The following is a 17,411-nucleotide window of genomic DNA, read 5'->3' on the forward strand; positions in this document are numbered from 1 at the left end:
ATACAAGGGTAGAAAATTTGTTAGTTTACTTCATCCTGGTGTTCATTTGATGCATGTTTAGAAATCGAAAATAATCAGTCTTTCCATGAGTTTCTAGTTTATGTTTGACGCTTCAAGGAATTCTTGTAACTTTGCAATTTATCTCAATGTTATATCTATGAGATTTGTTAATAAGGATGTTTTGCTTTTCATTTCAAAGTTTCTTGGTGACAGTTCAATAGCGTTGGTAGGACATACAGCTATCAATTATTCAACCAAACACAACGTATAAGTGAAGCAATTTGTCTAAAAAAGCTAATTGATGGTTGAGAGATAAGAGGTCAGCATCACTGAAATAATTTTGAGATCATATAAGCCTTGAACATGCCACATATGCTGAGAAATTGCTGAAAAAAGAATAGCAAAGTCTTATCAGATGATTCTATTAAGCATATACAAAGTGAATACATAAGTACTTGAATTGTGAAAATATATACAGCAACATGAAACCCGTCATCGGAGTTTCTACTCAACTTTAACTTGTGAACCCTGTACATCATTCTATATACAGTCTCATTTTTCTCGCTATTGTCTGCACTAGGACTCGAGAAAACATATTTTCCTTGGCAAAACAAAAGGCCTTTGCTTTCATGCTCCGTTCGAACCTGAAAACTCTTGTACCAAGCAGAGTTGATGCCTTATTCATTGGCATGAACGGAAAAAGAATGTCAACATGTTGTCAAATTCCTGCACGATTATCACAGTAACCGCATAAGATATAGGACGACCTGATAAACCCAATTCGATCACTGTCAATTTTACCGACTTGGGTTTACATCTTATTTGGATCAGGCCTGAACCAAGACAATTTGCAGCTATTGCTCCAACTCCCTTCATCCTAAGAAAGTGAAAACGCTAGAGCTTATTCCTTAAATAAATGTAGCAAACCAAGTAATTATAGAATAATTGTGTATAGAACCTTTTGAAATAACTTGAAATTTATGCTGTCAGCTATGGGAGGACATGGCTTCTTCTATCCTTCTGATGACAACGCCAAGGCTGTGTCTGCTCTCCAAAGCTTTAACTGCAGCTCTGTGCGCGCGCTTGTGATACTTGAGGCGATTGTACGATTGCATAACTGACCACCGTGCCTTATTTGACATCTACCAATATACCGAAAAGTGCAAATTATAGATTTAATAGTAGGAAGGAAATCCTAGAGTTACCAGGGAATTGTTCAAAATTAGTGCATAAAGGGTATTAGATACACCTGTGAAATTGATAGTGGCGGTCTTAGGAGAACAGATATACTCGAACAAGTTTTCATCATTTTCTCGGCCATTAAGAATCTTGTAACGTGTAACGTGTGACATTTACTTCTATACTTTTGGGCTGTTTCATAAATGAAACACAGTGGTAGTTACTCACCATTTCTAGCATCGGTGCAACCGAGCACTACAGGAGGATAATCTGAGGTAGCCAATTTCCCGTCATCTTGCAACTCCAACACAACCTGATTATCATATAAAAGGTAACAAATTTAGACTCTCTTGTCAAAGAAACGTCAAAATAATATCATTTTAATGTTCATATGTGAAATGCAAATAGAACCCAACATAAAAACTCAACAATGAGAAGCACATAAAAGGATGAATAACCTCTAATTTACAAACAGTTTCTCTACGATTATTGGTTGAACAAAAAGGGATGAGATTAAGGGGCTGTTTGGTTCGTTTCCTTGATATAGAGAAATGCAATTCCATGTAAAGAAACACAAGTTTTGAGTTTTCCAAACTTTTCCAAGAAATAGATTGTTTTGCTGCACATAAAAAATTATGGGAAATCAATGTATTTATTTTTCTTGTGTTTGGTTCGCATAGAAAAAAAAGGAAAACTTTTGTAAACAAAGCAGAGAAGGAAAAAAATCTGACGTGGCAGAGTTTTCATCAATTTCACTTGGTTGGGGAAGGAAATCGGAGAGGGAAAAAAATCTTAGTTGGCGGCGATTTCAGCAGAGTTTTCCCTCTTCCATTCGAGCGAACCAAAGCGGCACAAAGAAATGGACGGAAACAAAAAAGCTGACGTGGATGACTAAAAATCTGACGTGGAGGGGTTTTCTAAGTTTTCCACCCCATATAATAGCGAACCAAACAGCCCCTAAAAGAAAAAAAAACTTTATTGGTTGAACAAAAAGGGATGAGATTAAAAGAAAAACAACTAACCGTTTTCATTTATACTAATATAAAGTTAGGAGATAAGTTCCATCAGTATATCCCAATAACTGAAAGCAATTTCTTGGAATGTTCATTAAAACACTAGAACCAAACAACCAAAAATATTGGGATTTGTCGCGATAACAGGTGAAAGGAAACAAATCAGAAGAAATAAAATGCTAGTGACACTACCCAAAACCCAACACACACAAAAGTAAGTCGCAGGGACTCTATGTTTTCGCTGAGGATTACGAAAATCACAAGTTTGGCAGACTCTCGGTTGCACCGTTAGTCTCTCACCCAAAAACTTTAACTTTGTCTAAACTTATTAGTTATGAACCTTACTTTTAACGAATTTAATTTAATTTATGAAGTGTTTTCGAGCTTTTTGACGATTTACTGTCGAAAAACTGAATGTGCACAGTTAAGGGCTCATTTGCTCCAATTTAAAGCCAAAGTACCAATTTTTAAAGAATCAACAGAGTGAAAAATCTTTTTTTTTTGAAAGAACAAGGGTTTTAGAAACTCACCAATCAGAATCAAGGTTAGGAGGAACATCAATCATCCACTCCGGCAACATAAGCTGCCTCGCAAACCATCGGCGAGCCTCCGCGCCCTTCAACTTCGACGCCTCGACGACATCAAGCTCCCCCTTATCACAGATCCGATTCCAGCTAAGCCTCGTTCACGGTTTCCAACTCAATATCGGGGGGAATTTTCAGCGGTGTCATGGCGGTCGTCGGCGTAGGCGACAACGAGATTGAGATCTAACGCGATTCATGGGGTTGGGCGTTCGGAGGCGACAACGAGATCGAACGAGATCGTCAGCGGCGTGTCGTTCGGGAGGGTCGTAGGCGCACAGTGCAGCTAGAAGATGGATGAAAATAGAGACGGATATCTGAAGAGGGAGAGAGAGACGCTGGTGTTAGTCGTTTGTTATAACAACGAACGGTGAGTGTGTTAGAAGAGAGGTGTATGTTGTGGCAATATTTAGTGTAGTGGGATGTTTACGGTAATCAAAGTGGGATGCGTCATTCTAAGTGGACGATAAGCTGGCAGCTTAGAGATGAATTTAGTGTGATGTCGATATTTTTGTTCTAAAAGTAACCACCCCTTGCTTGAGATGCTCCGAAGTTGATAAGCGTGGCAGTATGCAGTACAGTAATATTGTGTTAGTGTATATGTAAACGTTTGTGAGTGATTTTTGTTATATTGACTTATAATTATGATATTGTTTAATTAATTAGGCGCATTATGTGTGAGTTGGTTGGAATAGTATTGTTATACTTTGCACGGCATACAATATTAGTTAGCATCATTTTCCCAATTGCGCAAATCTCATTTGACGGTCTTCAAGTTGCTATGCTGATAACGAATAATTCTTGTATAAAAATGAAAACTTGAGATCAAACAACATTAAAAAATAAATGATCTATATCAGTATATATATATATAGTGTATATATATACTATATATTAGGTGAGTAATATCTATATTATATTTATATAATTATATATATTATAAGGTATATATATATATATATATATATATAAATGAAAGAATACCAAATAATTACACTTTTCTTTGCTAAGTTTTAAAATTTCAGTCCTTTTTTGTGGTTTTGAACTATGCGGATGTGATTTGTAATTTTTAAAATTTTAGGAGTGTTTCTAAAACTTTAAGTTTGGCAGTTGTAACTTTTATGTTTCATGTGTCTATAGTAATTTTTAAATTTTAGGACATTCCTTGCAACTCAAAAATATTGAGGGTGCTTTTTACAATTATTAAAACTATAGATTAATTTTTTAAAATTTTAAATTTTAGCGGTCTACTAATAGTTTTCAAATTTGATGTATACTGGTTATAAATTTTAAAATTTAAGAGTTTTTTATGATTTTTAAATTTTGAAGGAGTTTTTTTTACAATTTTTGTAACTTTGACGTTAATTTCGGCCTGCTTAAATTTTTATAATTTTAGGGTGATTTTTTATAATTAAACTTTTGAGGGTATTTCTATAAATTTTGAGACACTGAGGGTGTTAATTAAAATTTTTAAATTCTTCGGAGGCTGCTGTTAATTTCTTGATTTCATATTTGTTGTTTTAAGTTTTGAAATGTTAAAAAATTTTATGTGCATCATGGTAATCCCTTGAATTCATCTATGTTGTTTGTAAGTTTTAAAATTTTAGAATTTCAGGGTGCTTGTTTGTAATTTGAACTTTTGATATGTTTCTATAATTTTTGAGACATTAAGGTGTTAACGACATTTAAATTCTTTGCAAACTGCTGTTAATTTCTTGATTTCATGTTTGTTGTTTTTAGTTTTGAGACGTAGTGATTGTTTTTATAATTTTAAACTTTTTAGGGAATTTTGTGCAATTTAAAACTTTTTAGAGTTTTTTTGCAATACTTTATATATTATAGTATGTTAGCTACATATAATTTCTTTATCTTAACAAACTAATACCATAAATATGTTTTATATATTTTATTAATCTTATTTTTTAAATTGAAGCTATAGATAATTCACGTAGGATGAGGATATGATATAATTATGATTAGGATAGGTTAAGATATAAATGAACTATTTAAAATAGTGAAGGGTAATATTGACAATAGAAAGATTTTTCCGAACATGTGCTTTTAAGGGAGTATGATAATTGGAATAATTGTTAAAGTGAGATGGATATTTTATAGGGATAATTAGAAATAATTTTGTGAAGTAGGATATCTTGATAAAATGACGTGGGATAATTTTTGATAATCATAAAGTATATATCTTATGTGTTTTGACGATATTAATACTATTTATATATTTTAAACTTACTATTATTGATTAATAAATATTTACTAAAATGTTAAGTACTATTAAATAATTTTTTTGTTAGATTATAATATATTTTTAATTATTATTATAATATATATTATAGCTTTTTAAATTATTATTGTAGTATAAATCTAAAAAAATAGTATTCCAGATTTTTCTCACTTTTTTACTCCTCAAGATCTCTTTCTGTTATCTCTCAATTATATATTTTTAATAAATTAAGTATTAATAACGTCTTTACTTTTAAATTAATTATATAATTATAGTATTTGGGAAAAAAGAAAATATCATGCAAAGAAATTAGTACGAGGAGACACAATCTAATATGATGACATTATGGCCTAATGATGGTGATTGTTAGAGGAAAAAGTATGAAGAAAAAAAGTCATATAAAAAATAAAAAATAAGAAAATAAATTAGAGAGTTCTTTTTTACTATTTAGTTTCAAGCTAAAATTTGAGATAATTTTGAGAGACAATAACTTTCTTTTTTTCCTAAGAAATAAAAAGAAGTGGGATAATTTCGCCTAATTATCCTATTTTTAGTTTTTTTAAACCGTTCTAGTTAACTGACATCGTAATTTTTTTGTTATAGTTCTAGTTTTAGTTGACTAACACTATAAAAAATTATCTTACAAATTATCATAGTTCTAGTTTTGAGTTCTACTTGACCCCCCCCCCCCCCCAACCTCTAAAACATCTCTACTTAGGGTTGAGCATTATTCGGTCATAACCAACTAAATTGATCGAACTGACCGAATTTAGCTGTTTGGTTAGGTTTTTAAAAAAAACTTCGGTTTGATTTTGAAAACTTTAAAACCAAAATAATCGAATTGATCGATCTCAACTTATTTGCCTAAGAACTCTTGCTTTTTTGTGTCGGTGAAAATATAATTTATACTAATCTCCTACATCTACATCAATATCTATATCTATACTATACTACTACTATAAAAGAGGATTGCTATATTAAGACTTTTGATTTCCTTTTATACCTACTCAATTTTAATAATCTCCAATGACTATAAGTATTAAAGTTTGTGTGGTTCTAATGACTATTAGGTTCCCTTGAAATTATATTTTTGGTTAAGCACTAATTATCATGTTAGTTATCTTGTGAGAACTTTTGGATTCTCATGAAATTGTATTTTGGGTTAAACACTTATTCTTAATTTTGTTTACATAATTACTATTCAACTCAAAAATATAGTTAGACATATGCAATAATATGATGAAGGATAATGTTTTAGAGCAACTAACCAAGCCTATATTATGCAGAGGCTTCTTTATGCATGTAGAAAAACACATTTTCATCTTGACTAAGTTAAGTATGAGAAATGTTTATCCAATAAGTTCTTCATGCTCTTTGTTTAGAATAATAGAGAATTTACTTGTAGTTATACCATACAAATGTTCCTAATGTTGTACAAATTATGTACAGTGTGCTAATGCAGTAGCTAACTATTTTGATTTGGACTCCCATGAAAGGAGAAAATAAGCACTAAAGATCAATAACTTCTAGAAAAAATATATAGGAGGATGGATAATCAAATTATTTGAAGAGATGAAGAGTCCATACGAAAGTTTAATTACAAGATATTGGGGGTTAAATGAAAATGATGTGCGCTCAATTTACCAATATAAGAAATTAGATAATGTTAAAATATCCTTAAATTTATAATCTAAAGCAAATCACTATGTAAAAACTGCAGAGTTTGGTTTATAAAGATATTCAATCTCTTTGGTAGTTATTTTCTTTATAGGAAACTTATGGTGATACTATATTGGAGTGGATCCCTAAAGCTTTGATGTTTTGAGATAACCCTTAAAACTTATTATTTAAATTATAAATTTAACATTAAAAACTAATTTAATAGCATATGTTAATCTATAGTTGTGTCATGCATCACGTGCAATGCACGTATGACATACTAGTATTTTTATATAGGAAATAATGGGTATGAGGTGGTAGCTCATATTGCTAAATGAACTATTAAAAGATAGCTATGTGGTGAGGCTCATCTTAAAGGTTAATTTAAAATATGTGGACATCACCCCACTATCTCTTAGTGACTTATCTAATACTATTATAAAAGTGTGTTGCCATGTTAAAACATTTCTTCCAAAAATACCCTTCGAAACACATACATGCATACATCTCTAGCACATCCATACAACCATACATGCATACATTAAGATATATACATACTTAATTTTTTATAGTCTCCCCATTTATTAGCATCAAATTTTTATTTAACCACCCACTAATAACATTCCCCCACTAAGTCTTGACATTACACACTAATAATGAAAAACGTTACAACTATCCATCTTCCATGAATTACTATTATAACATCCCCCCACTAAGTCTTGACATTATACACTAATAAGAAAAACGTTACAACTATTCATCTTTCATAAATCACTATAAATTACTATAGAACCTTATCAAATTTCTCTAACCAAATTCTAACTTCTAATCAAAATTTATTCATATTGAAAAGTAAGGAGACACAACTACAACACTTACAAATCGTAAGAAGTGTGAGTGTTTCAATGGTAACTTCACTGGTGGAAGTACAATCGAATTGAATGAGGAGATGGTAATGGAAGCATCGATGTAACAATTTAGAGAGCAGAGAAAAAACCGGTGAAGGCGACAAAGAAGGCGGTCCTGTATTTTATCAAAATCTGCAGCTATTTCAGTCATAAACTAATTGGATTTCCCCCTTCCATCTTCGTATATGTTTTTACCTTAGCATGTAAATTGCTTTCCAACTCCTAGGCATGTTTGTAAATATGCTAAATTGTTTGTATAGTTTGGTTGAATCTCTTAATGCATTATGCTTATTCTCGGGATAAAGAAAGATTTGTCCATGACAATGCATTATAAGTGTAATTGCTTTCACTCTATATGTGTAAAGGGTTAATTTTCGTTCTATGGTCACTAAGGTAATACATTAATATTATTGGGTTATAAAGGACAAATAGAAAGTGCAGGAAGATCAATTTAGAAAATGATATAGTTAGTTGGTCCTGAGGATGCTTATAGAATGGAGTACTACTACAATTTTAAGAGTATTATGAATTTTCTGCTATTAATCTACTATTTTTGAGTATAATAGTTAATGTATGATAATTATAATATATATTGATATCACATTAATATATAATATTTATATAAATTATTAAATATGTGCAATTATCAAATATAATATGAGTAAAAAGTTATTTATTTACCAATTCAAATAAATAAATATATAACATAACATTACAGTAATATGAAAAGTCATCAACTTTTCATTATTCCACTGTCTTCTTAATCCCCCTTCAATAAGGAACACATTCATGAAGGGTTACCTATTTCTCCATTAACCATCTGTAAATTGCATTATTATAACAAATAGGGAAAATTATACATAATTCCCTCTTCTATATCTTGAGTTGCACTAAATCATCCTCAATATACTAGCACTTAATACCCTTGAAATGCAATTTTAGAGATATAAATTATAAGTATCAAATATAAATTGGGGGACTCTAAGAGCTAATAATAAACTAGAGGAGGTTTAATAATTTCTAAAAAGATAATTTCAAAATGACATCCATCTCTCTCATGTAAATGTACTTGAACTTCTTGCTTTACAAGTAGTTTATATTTTATAATAAAAACATGTGTAAGCTAATTTTCTATGCAGAGAGTTATTGTTTTCGATAAAAATAACTTATTCATGACCTCCTACAAATATACCCATTTAATCTTTATGCATTAAGTCTCATTTTATTGAATAAATATTAATTCTTTATTAATTACTATAATATCTTAATAACTATTCACTTTCTAACCTAATAGAACCAAAAGAATTCCAAAAAATTGATCAACAAATGTGCCTACGTTCAACGCACGTACACGATACTAGTTTTGCTAAATGAGTTGACACCTCACGACCATCAAACTCTTTTATATATCTTAAATAGTTAATGTCTGTACTAAAAAAAATAATGTTTGATTTTATTTTGTAAAGTAGTTGATTTGATGAGCTTACTTTTCAAATTGGGATATGAGAGGTGACTAAACAACTGGTTAATTTTTCGTAATCTTGACAAAGCCGAAATGAAAAATTTTATATTCAAAACCAAACCAACAAAACGAAATTAATTCCGCTCGACTTATTCAGTTTTAGATGGGACTTATTTAATTTAAGAAAAAAGGCTATTTTGATCCAAAAGAAAAACCCATGTTAAGAAAAAATTGGTGTAAGAAAAATATGTATTAAGGGATCAACAAAAGAGCAAGCAAATTAATTATAATAATAAAAAGTTTTTAATATGTATTAAGGGATCAACAAAAGAGCAAGCAAATTAATTATAATAATAATAAGTTAATTAAGGGAAAAAAGGAGATGGGGTACTGGGTGGACTAAGGGGGGGGGGGGAAGGAAAGATATATTTTCGATAATTAAGAAAGCGGCCGGCTTGATTAGTTCAGTTGAAATTTTCTCAAATCCAAATGATTGACACACGTTCTAAATTGGATGCAGATCGTCGAAATTTGGTCGGTTCGATCGATTTAATGTGCCTGATCAATTTTAATGCAGTCGACGCAACGTGGTGCTCTAGCTGTGCTCCGATCCAACCGCGCCAAACACGAGCTCGACTAACCGTCCGCTAATTGATTCTATCTGAGCTATATATCCTCAGCAGGAGCACACTGGGAGACGCGACGGAGAAGGAGCGGCCATCTAAGAACATGACAGCAAAAACTAGCAACTGTTGGTGTTGGGCGCAGAGTCACGCCCACCGCCGCGGAAGCGATATCACCTGAGAGAGAGCACTGGCTTTTGTTGTCCCAAAAGCACAAGCCAACCTCTATATTCTTGTTTCTCAAAGGAAACGAGAATAGATAGTGAAATTCTTATTTCTCAAAGGAAACAAGAATCGAAAGTGATATATTTCATCAAAGTGAAATATACACTCTTCCTCTCATCAGCTCTAAGACCGAATATTGAGGGAACCTACAAGCAATAGCCAACACCCAGAAAACAATAAATACACGAGATTTACGTGGTTCGGCAAACTTGCCTACGTCCACGGGAGGGGATGAGGGGAGATTCCACTATAAGGAGAACACCGACGACTTGTACAATCCACAAGCTCGTCTCAAAGATCTGATTTTTACCCAAAAGAAATAAACCTCTCTTTTGTAAAACCCTATTTTCTCTCTCCTCAAGATCTCTCTTTTTCTCTCTCTGCTCAGCCGCCAAAAGAAAACAAATCCTCTGTTCTGCGATTTTCCCAGCAGCTTTTCACCAAGCCGCTGCTCCCTTTCTCTTTTATTTCTTTCACCGCAGCTTTTTCCCACACATCAACTAAAACCCTAATAATCATCAGGTATTTATAGGATGAGAAATCAATTCTCGGATGAACGGCTAAGACGCAGGTGGGTGCGGTGTGCGGCCCACCTTACCACCTCACGCGTTCACAGTTGGTTTATTACATGTTAAAAGAATTAACATTTTCAATAAAGGATCATGTTTGATATAGTTTGAAGAATTTAAAAATTATTTTATGATGTAGACTTCTGAAGGACAAACTTGACATTGCGCATGTAGGACCGATAGCATAATTTTGAAATATAACGTGTTCTATTCTTACAACCGCGACAAAACCTAGCAAAGTGGATTCCATCACATTATTATATATTGGTAACTCATTTAGCAAAATGAGTCGCCACTATATATAAATCATTTCCTATATAATTAGAGTCCTCAATCCTCGCGACAGCTACATAATTTCAATGCAGCGACAGCGGTTTAAATATCAATTCTACTACATAATGAACCAACAAGAGATAGTAACAAAAATTTAGAAACACATTCATCCATTCTTAGGAAAAAGATGAGGGGTAGTTCGCTAGTTTAATTTATCAAATACATGTCATTTTAAGGTCTTTCTCATTTCAAAGCTTTAAATCCTCTTTCAAAATAAAGATTACAAAAAAGAGAACTCACATAAAGTATTAAAATGCTTTTAATATATTAAACATAGTAATAAAAAATCATAAACCATTTAATTATAAAATATATTTTATTGATTAGATTTCAATTACCAAATTTCTTACAAATGTTAGTATGAAAATATGAATATGTTTATAGCCTCCTAAGCCTAAAAAGCTTAATTGTTATCTAATTATAAAGATATATTTTTTGCCGACTCACTTAGTATAAATAATATTCTTCTTTTTTATTTTCCAAACAAACACATTTAGATTAGTGATATTTGATATGTTTCAAATCCTTAAAACTAATGAAATAAATAATGTACTTTAAGTTTATTAAGTGTTACAATTTACATCTAAAAGATTTAAAACCTTTATGTATATCATTCACAAGAACTCTTTACTTGCTTACGAATTATCTTTAATATATAGTGTAGGACTTATTTATTTTAAACTATTACTATTGAGCAACCAAAAGGACTCATGAAATACTCATAAAAGATGACATGAAATTAATTAAGAATAAAACTAATAAAATCATAATTCAAAAAACTAAAACAAATACAGATATACGACAAAAGGATACATTTTTTTTTACTTTTAACAATTGTGAAATTACTAGCAAAAGCAGAGCCTACTATAAGATTGAGGCTTTGGTAATTATCAACCCGGTAATCGTGCGTCACACCTTTTCTCTCTTTATTATACTCCATTGCATCCATTTGCATGCGATGCATGCATGAAACAATACAAATTAAACTTTAAGTTAAAAGGGGTAGTGGGTTAGCTGGAGATGAATTTCAAATTAACCACGGACACGCATATTGTTATATAAGCCTGGTACCCTTTCTACAGTTCCCCATGCCCCATAATCAATATTTTTTTTAATGTATGTTAAAGCTCTCAAAATAAATAAAAAATTGATCTAAATAAGTGAAGAACTCAGAGCGGAGAGGCATTAAAACCAAGCTATCGTGGGGGAAAACGTCGAGCACAAAAACTGTGAACAACTCTTCAAAAAGCATTGATGCCTAATAAAATTCCCATCAAAAGAAAAACAGAAGGAAGATTTCAAGTAACGAATGTCGAAGGAGGAGTGAAGCTTTTGTATGCCGATGTCGGCATGAGCCAGAAACCGAAAAGACTATTCCAAGTTTGTCCCTTGCCTAATAATTAAAACGGTTTTTCTATAGAGTGCCCATGAGTACTCTATAAGAGAGGAGAGAGATAGAGAGAAATGAATAACACATGGGCCCCCCTGATTTGCATTAATTTCTGTGCATAATTTATTTCTCTCTATTTCTCTCCTCTCTTATAGAGTGTCCATGGGCACTCTATAGAAAAACCGTAATTAAAAAAGTTACAATTTGTAGAATTTTTGTGGAATTTTCTGAATTATGATCACCAAGTTAAGGGTATGCCATCAAAAAAATGGACCGAACCACGTGCTTTCTTTAATAGATGTAATAGACACAATTACTCTCTGCTTCGGCCTTGTTAACATTGAATGGGCTGGGCTTGAGGATTAGTGCGAGGATACAAAACTAGCCCATAATATATAGAATTCAACTCGTAGTGTTCGATGGTGTTGTGAACAGTTCTTTAAACAAAGCTGTACTCTATTTCATGACGATGGCAGCTCGTTATTGTAGTAAGAGTAAAGATGCGTATGTTATCAATCTTGTAGTTGTGCATCCTAAATTTATCTTCGTATTTTCCTGAATTTTAATTTAATTTAATTTATTTCATATTTTGAGGGAACCAATGAACGACGATCCCTAGCTAAGCGTATGGTTATTAGGTACGATAGATTTGAATTTGATGCTACGTACTAAACTAATGAAATATAAGTCTTTATCCTTCTACACAACGCCCGAGATTTTGCTCATTGGCTGCGAACGACGCCACTTGAGCCCAACTTGCATGATCTTAGTTTTCTAAGTTTTAACGTTGTGTGGGTGAATGTACTAAATTTTAATGCCCTTTTAGATCGAGTATAGTAAACAACTACGATTAACTTGTAGTTTAATCCTCACGGAGACAACCGACCCTTCTAGGCTTAACCTATATTTTTTTTTTCTTTATACACCTATTCTATATATTTATTTATTTTCTCACCCAAAGGCAGAAAGGGTTCGTTCAAGAAAAGAGGAAAAGACAAATAAGTAACTATCCTATCCGGTCCCCTCCAAATCTAAGACCATCAATCCTAGATTTGGTTAAGTTGGACAGAAGACCTACTCACTCTCAGCTGTCGACCGTCATTATGACACTCGTGTTAACCGTTTCTACACTTTTGCCCTTTCTACCTTTTAATATTTTTCATAATTCTTTACCTTTTGACTTAGGGGCTGTTTGGTTCGTTTCCTTGATATAGAGAAATGCAATTCCATGTAAAGAAATACAGGTTTTGAGTTTTTTAAACTTTTCCAAGAAATAGATTGTTTTGCTTTGGTTCGCACATAAAAAATAGTAAGAAACCAATGTATTTATTTTTCTTGTGTTTGGTTCGCATAAAAAAAAAGGAAAACTTTTGTAAACAAAGCAGAGAAGGAAAAAAATCTGACGTGGCAGAGTTTTCATCAATTTCACTCGATTGGGGAAGGAAATCGGAGAGGAAAAAAAATCTGAGTTGACGGCGATTTCAGCAGAGTTTTCCCTCTTCCATCTGAGCGAACCAAAGCGACACAAAGAAATGGACGGAAACAAAAAAACTGACGTGGAGGGCTAAAAATCTGACGTGGAGGGGTTTTCTGAGTTTTCCACCCCTTATCAGCCCCTTAATTACCTTTTTCTTTTGGTAGGAATAGAAGACGAATCTCATCGCTATTCCATCCGTTGAGGGCTCGTGATCAAACAATTGACTAAAACATAAATCGAACCTACTATAATTAATCTACTTTTCACCAAGCCTATATAATTAATCTACTTTTTTCCAAGGACAAAATTGTCGGGATACAAAAAGTTCAAACTATTTTCTTTCTTTTTTTTTTTTCCTCTTTAAACAAAGTGAAGACCGGACGGTTCTCATCGCACCGCGACTACACAACCGCAGACACATTGGACGGTCCTCATCGTAGCACGCGGCTACACAACTGCGACACGTCGGACGGTCGAACCGGCTTAAGCAAGAAATCCTCTGCTCCTTCCTCCAAACATCTAGCATTTAAAATAAAATAAAATGAAATAAAAACACGAGTATGCAGAAAAATTAAGATATGTTGTTGGCAATTGTGCCCTTGGAAGCTGTCTCAAATATCAAACCTGTGGATATTGTGGGGAATGTTCTCAGACGACATGACGACAACAGGGATTTGCTTCAGCAGCGACGATCCCTGCAGAGAAAAAAGCCCACAATGGCAACAACGTAGATACACTTAACACCGAGCCCACTTTAAAATCGATGCGTTGCTTACAACTTTTTTTTTTTTTAATTAATTATTATTTACCTTGATTTTCTTAAGCAGCTCGAACCCGGTCATCTCCGGCATAAAATAATCCGTGATGATCATGTTTACATTCGGCTCCTGCATATTTTCCGAAATTAAATTATTTACCAAAAATACAACCCGAGAAGCAAACAAAACAAAATATTTCAGAAAAGAAATTTATTAACTCACCGTGCTCAGCATTTCTAAGGCTCTCTTCCCACTATCCACCGCCGTCACTGCAAAAAAAAAAAAAAAAAAAAAAAATATTGCAGAACTCAATCAGAAGACTAAAAAACAAAGACCACCCAAAAAAAAAAAAAAAAAAAAAAATATTGCAGAACTCAATCAGAAGACTAAAAAACAAAGACCACATTTGTTTCCATTTTTGCAAAAAAGCACCTCGATATTTAGAGCTACGGAGGATGTGTACGATCACCGCGCGATCAACCGAGCTATCATCCACGGCCAAGACGTGCACATCCCCGTTCGGTTCTCCGCCGGTAAGGCTACCTCCTCCTCTCACCGAAGACATATCCATTCAGCTCAACCACCCACCGCAGGTAACGAAGTAAAACGATCGGGGCTGGTGATTTTTTTTTATAGACGGTGAGGGGATGTGAAAGATCACAGCAGGTCGCGAGACCCGAGAAGGGAAGAGAGATCGATTCGGATCCGGATTATTTCGATCTTGAAATCTGAAGGATTCGCTAGAGATTTGGTGAGGGTGTGGTCTTCTTGAGCGAATCTTTCGATTATGGACCCGGTCTCATTTTATAAAAGATTTTTGGGGGCTGTAATTAATGGATAAATAACGTGGGTTTCTCACTTTCGAAAATTTTTTGCGATTGAGGGAAGGAAAAGATTTGAGAGTGTGGGCTGTGTCCCTGCTGGATACTGGATTTTGTTTGCGTCATCGAAAACGTTCAGTACGTCATGACTCTTTATGGGGTGTGTATATATTACGTATAAAAAAACTTTTGATTTGCTTTGGCCCTTTTTGGGGGAGCGTGATGTACTCATGTACACCGTTGCCGTATCTTAGTTCACCTTAATTAAGTGCTCATGTTGTATTTATATAGAGGATAATCAATGGGTTTGGACCAACTCATGTGCAATGGCCACTGAGCATACTTGGCTAATTTGTACGTCTTTTATCTTCTCAACTCGTTGGCAACTTTTGTTTAAATAAAAAATTGGAGGCAAATTTAATAAAGCGTATTTTTGTTGTAACAAAAATGGATGCCATAGACACTACTAAATAATGGGTCTACGGGGACGATTTATAACCGTCTCGCTAGACACTAAAACCGTCCTCATAGGCCTAAGGGAACGATTACTCATCCGATACCTTTACTGCTGTAGTCCTTGGCATAATGGACGGTTCATGCATGACCCAAGTGGTCTAAGGGGGACGGTTTATGTTTGGTCTAGGGGGGATAAAGGTTCTTAGAAAGGATACAAAACTAAACAATATGCGCACCACTGTGAACTGGTAATTACAAATTACTTATAGGATTTGTCATAGTCTGTCAGCTATTGTTAGCTATTAATTAATTCCAGCCTCCATTAGGTTCTAATACATTACACTAAGAATAAAGAAAATTACTTCTAAAAATAATGGAGATGATTTAAAAAAAAAAGTTGCTCTTTTAAGTAAGTAGTTTTAATTTGACCCTCGTTATCTTTTATAATTTATTGATAATTAATCAGTACATGACAGAGAGAAGATATCACAAAGCTCATAGATAAATCACAAAATGGTTAAATGTTTTGAACAATTTTTAGCCAAATAGAAAAAACTGCCAAGCTCATTTCCCTATCATACATGCATGAAATTTGAAGGATGTCGTATCGTTAGGAGCCCGGGAGGATGAAAAAAGTCGGCAGGATGAACTTGGCAGAAATGAGGTCGGCGGATATTAAAGAAAAAAAAACCAAAACAATAATTACTCATTATTAAACCGTATTAATAAATAAATAGAAATAAAGGCAACATTTGATTTTATTTACTGCCACAACAAGAAGAATATAATGATTATGTACGCAGAGGGATGGTTAGTGCAATGGATAACTAAGATTCGGGCAGCGTCAGGGGGATCTTGATCTGCATCAGTTCCCGATTCTCAAAAAATACGATTTTAGATTTTCCAATTTTGTTAATTTTTGAAAATCTCCAATTTGTCTACGGCGCGAGAGGAGAAAAGGCGGTGACAGACAGCGTTGACCGATGGGACGGGCTCTGCGGCACCGCAGGTTGACCGTATGGACTTTAAGGTCAGCGTGAGAATGGACTGTTTTCTAATTAAAATATGTTTCGCTTTATTTGATTTACACCTACGCATACGCGTAATTTGTATTTGCATTCTCTTATTAGGGGATTTAGAAGTTAGTCTCTTAAACCTTCAATTGTTTCATATTAGTCCCTCGTATGTTGGATATTGCATGTCAGTTCATCAAATCCTATATATGTTAAAGAAAAATTAAGAAGATTATACAAGTCTTAGAGGATTATGACGGTTGTGAAGCTTAGCATTTTGTTGGGACTCTTTTGATTATTTTTGGACTTAGCGGAGGGGTTAAATAATCACTTTGCTTCTAACCATTAGATTTGACAAAATATTCTCTTTAAATCTAACGTGAGTTAATTAGATAGATAGATAATTTTGCAAGTCCATATAGAATTTTAGAGACTAATATGTAATTTCTAAGTTTGTGGGACCAGTATGAAACTATTGAAGATTTAAGGTACTAATTAAGAAACCCTTCTTATTATCGTAGTTCATTATTTGTTTTTGACATTCTTTAAGTTTCCTTCAAGAAAACGTTTTAATTAAGAAAACGTGTGTAATTTTAATCCCTTATAGTTTTGATATAAATTTTTGGGTATTATGTGGTACTGGAGGAGTGAATATGAGATCACATTCTCTCCTCTAATGATACATGTCCTCTTTCTATTGGAGGGGCG

At 33.2% G+C, this 17,411-nt stretch overlaps 1 protein-coding gene and 1 long non-coding RNA gene across 7 annotated transcripts; both read right to left on the reverse strand.

Moving 5' to 3' along the window:
- Positions 388 to 3,050, reverse strand: LOC109836671. Of its 6 annotated transcripts, XR_002246046.1 has the most exons (5): positions 2,723 to 3,050; positions 1,408 to 1,492; positions 959 to 1,142; positions 806 to 877; positions 388 to 726 (listed from the first exon to the last, which is right to left on the reverse strand). It is a non-coding gene; the product is annotated as an uncharacterized LOC109836671 (long non-coding RNA). The 6 variants fall into 6 exon arrangements; XR_002246047.1 differs by having other exon boundaries at positions 388 to 877; positions 959 to 1,071; XR_002246043.1 differs by having other exon boundaries at positions 388 to 877.
- Positions 13,891 to 15,278, reverse strand: LOC109839742 (two-component response regulator ORR5-like). The gene is made up of 5 exons (XM_020408249.1): positions 14,846 to 15,278; positions 14,636 to 14,682; positions 14,465 to 14,542; positions 14,280 to 14,350; positions 13,891 to 14,174 (listed from the first exon to the last, which is right to left on the reverse strand). Exons 1-5 carry the CDS (start codon positions 14,982 to 14,984, stop codon positions 14,087 to 14,089), a joined length of 423 nt encoding a protein of 140 aa, XP_020263838.1. The 5' UTR covers positions 14,985 to 15,278; the 3' UTR covers positions 13,891 to 14,086.

Source organism: Asparagus officinalis, chromosome 4, assembly GCF_001876935.1.
Source record: "Asparagus officinalis chromosome 4, Aspof.V1, whole genome shotgun sequence".
NCBI lineage: Eukaryota > Viridiplantae > Streptophyta > Magnoliopsida > Asparagales > Asparagaceae > Asparagus > Asparagus officinalis.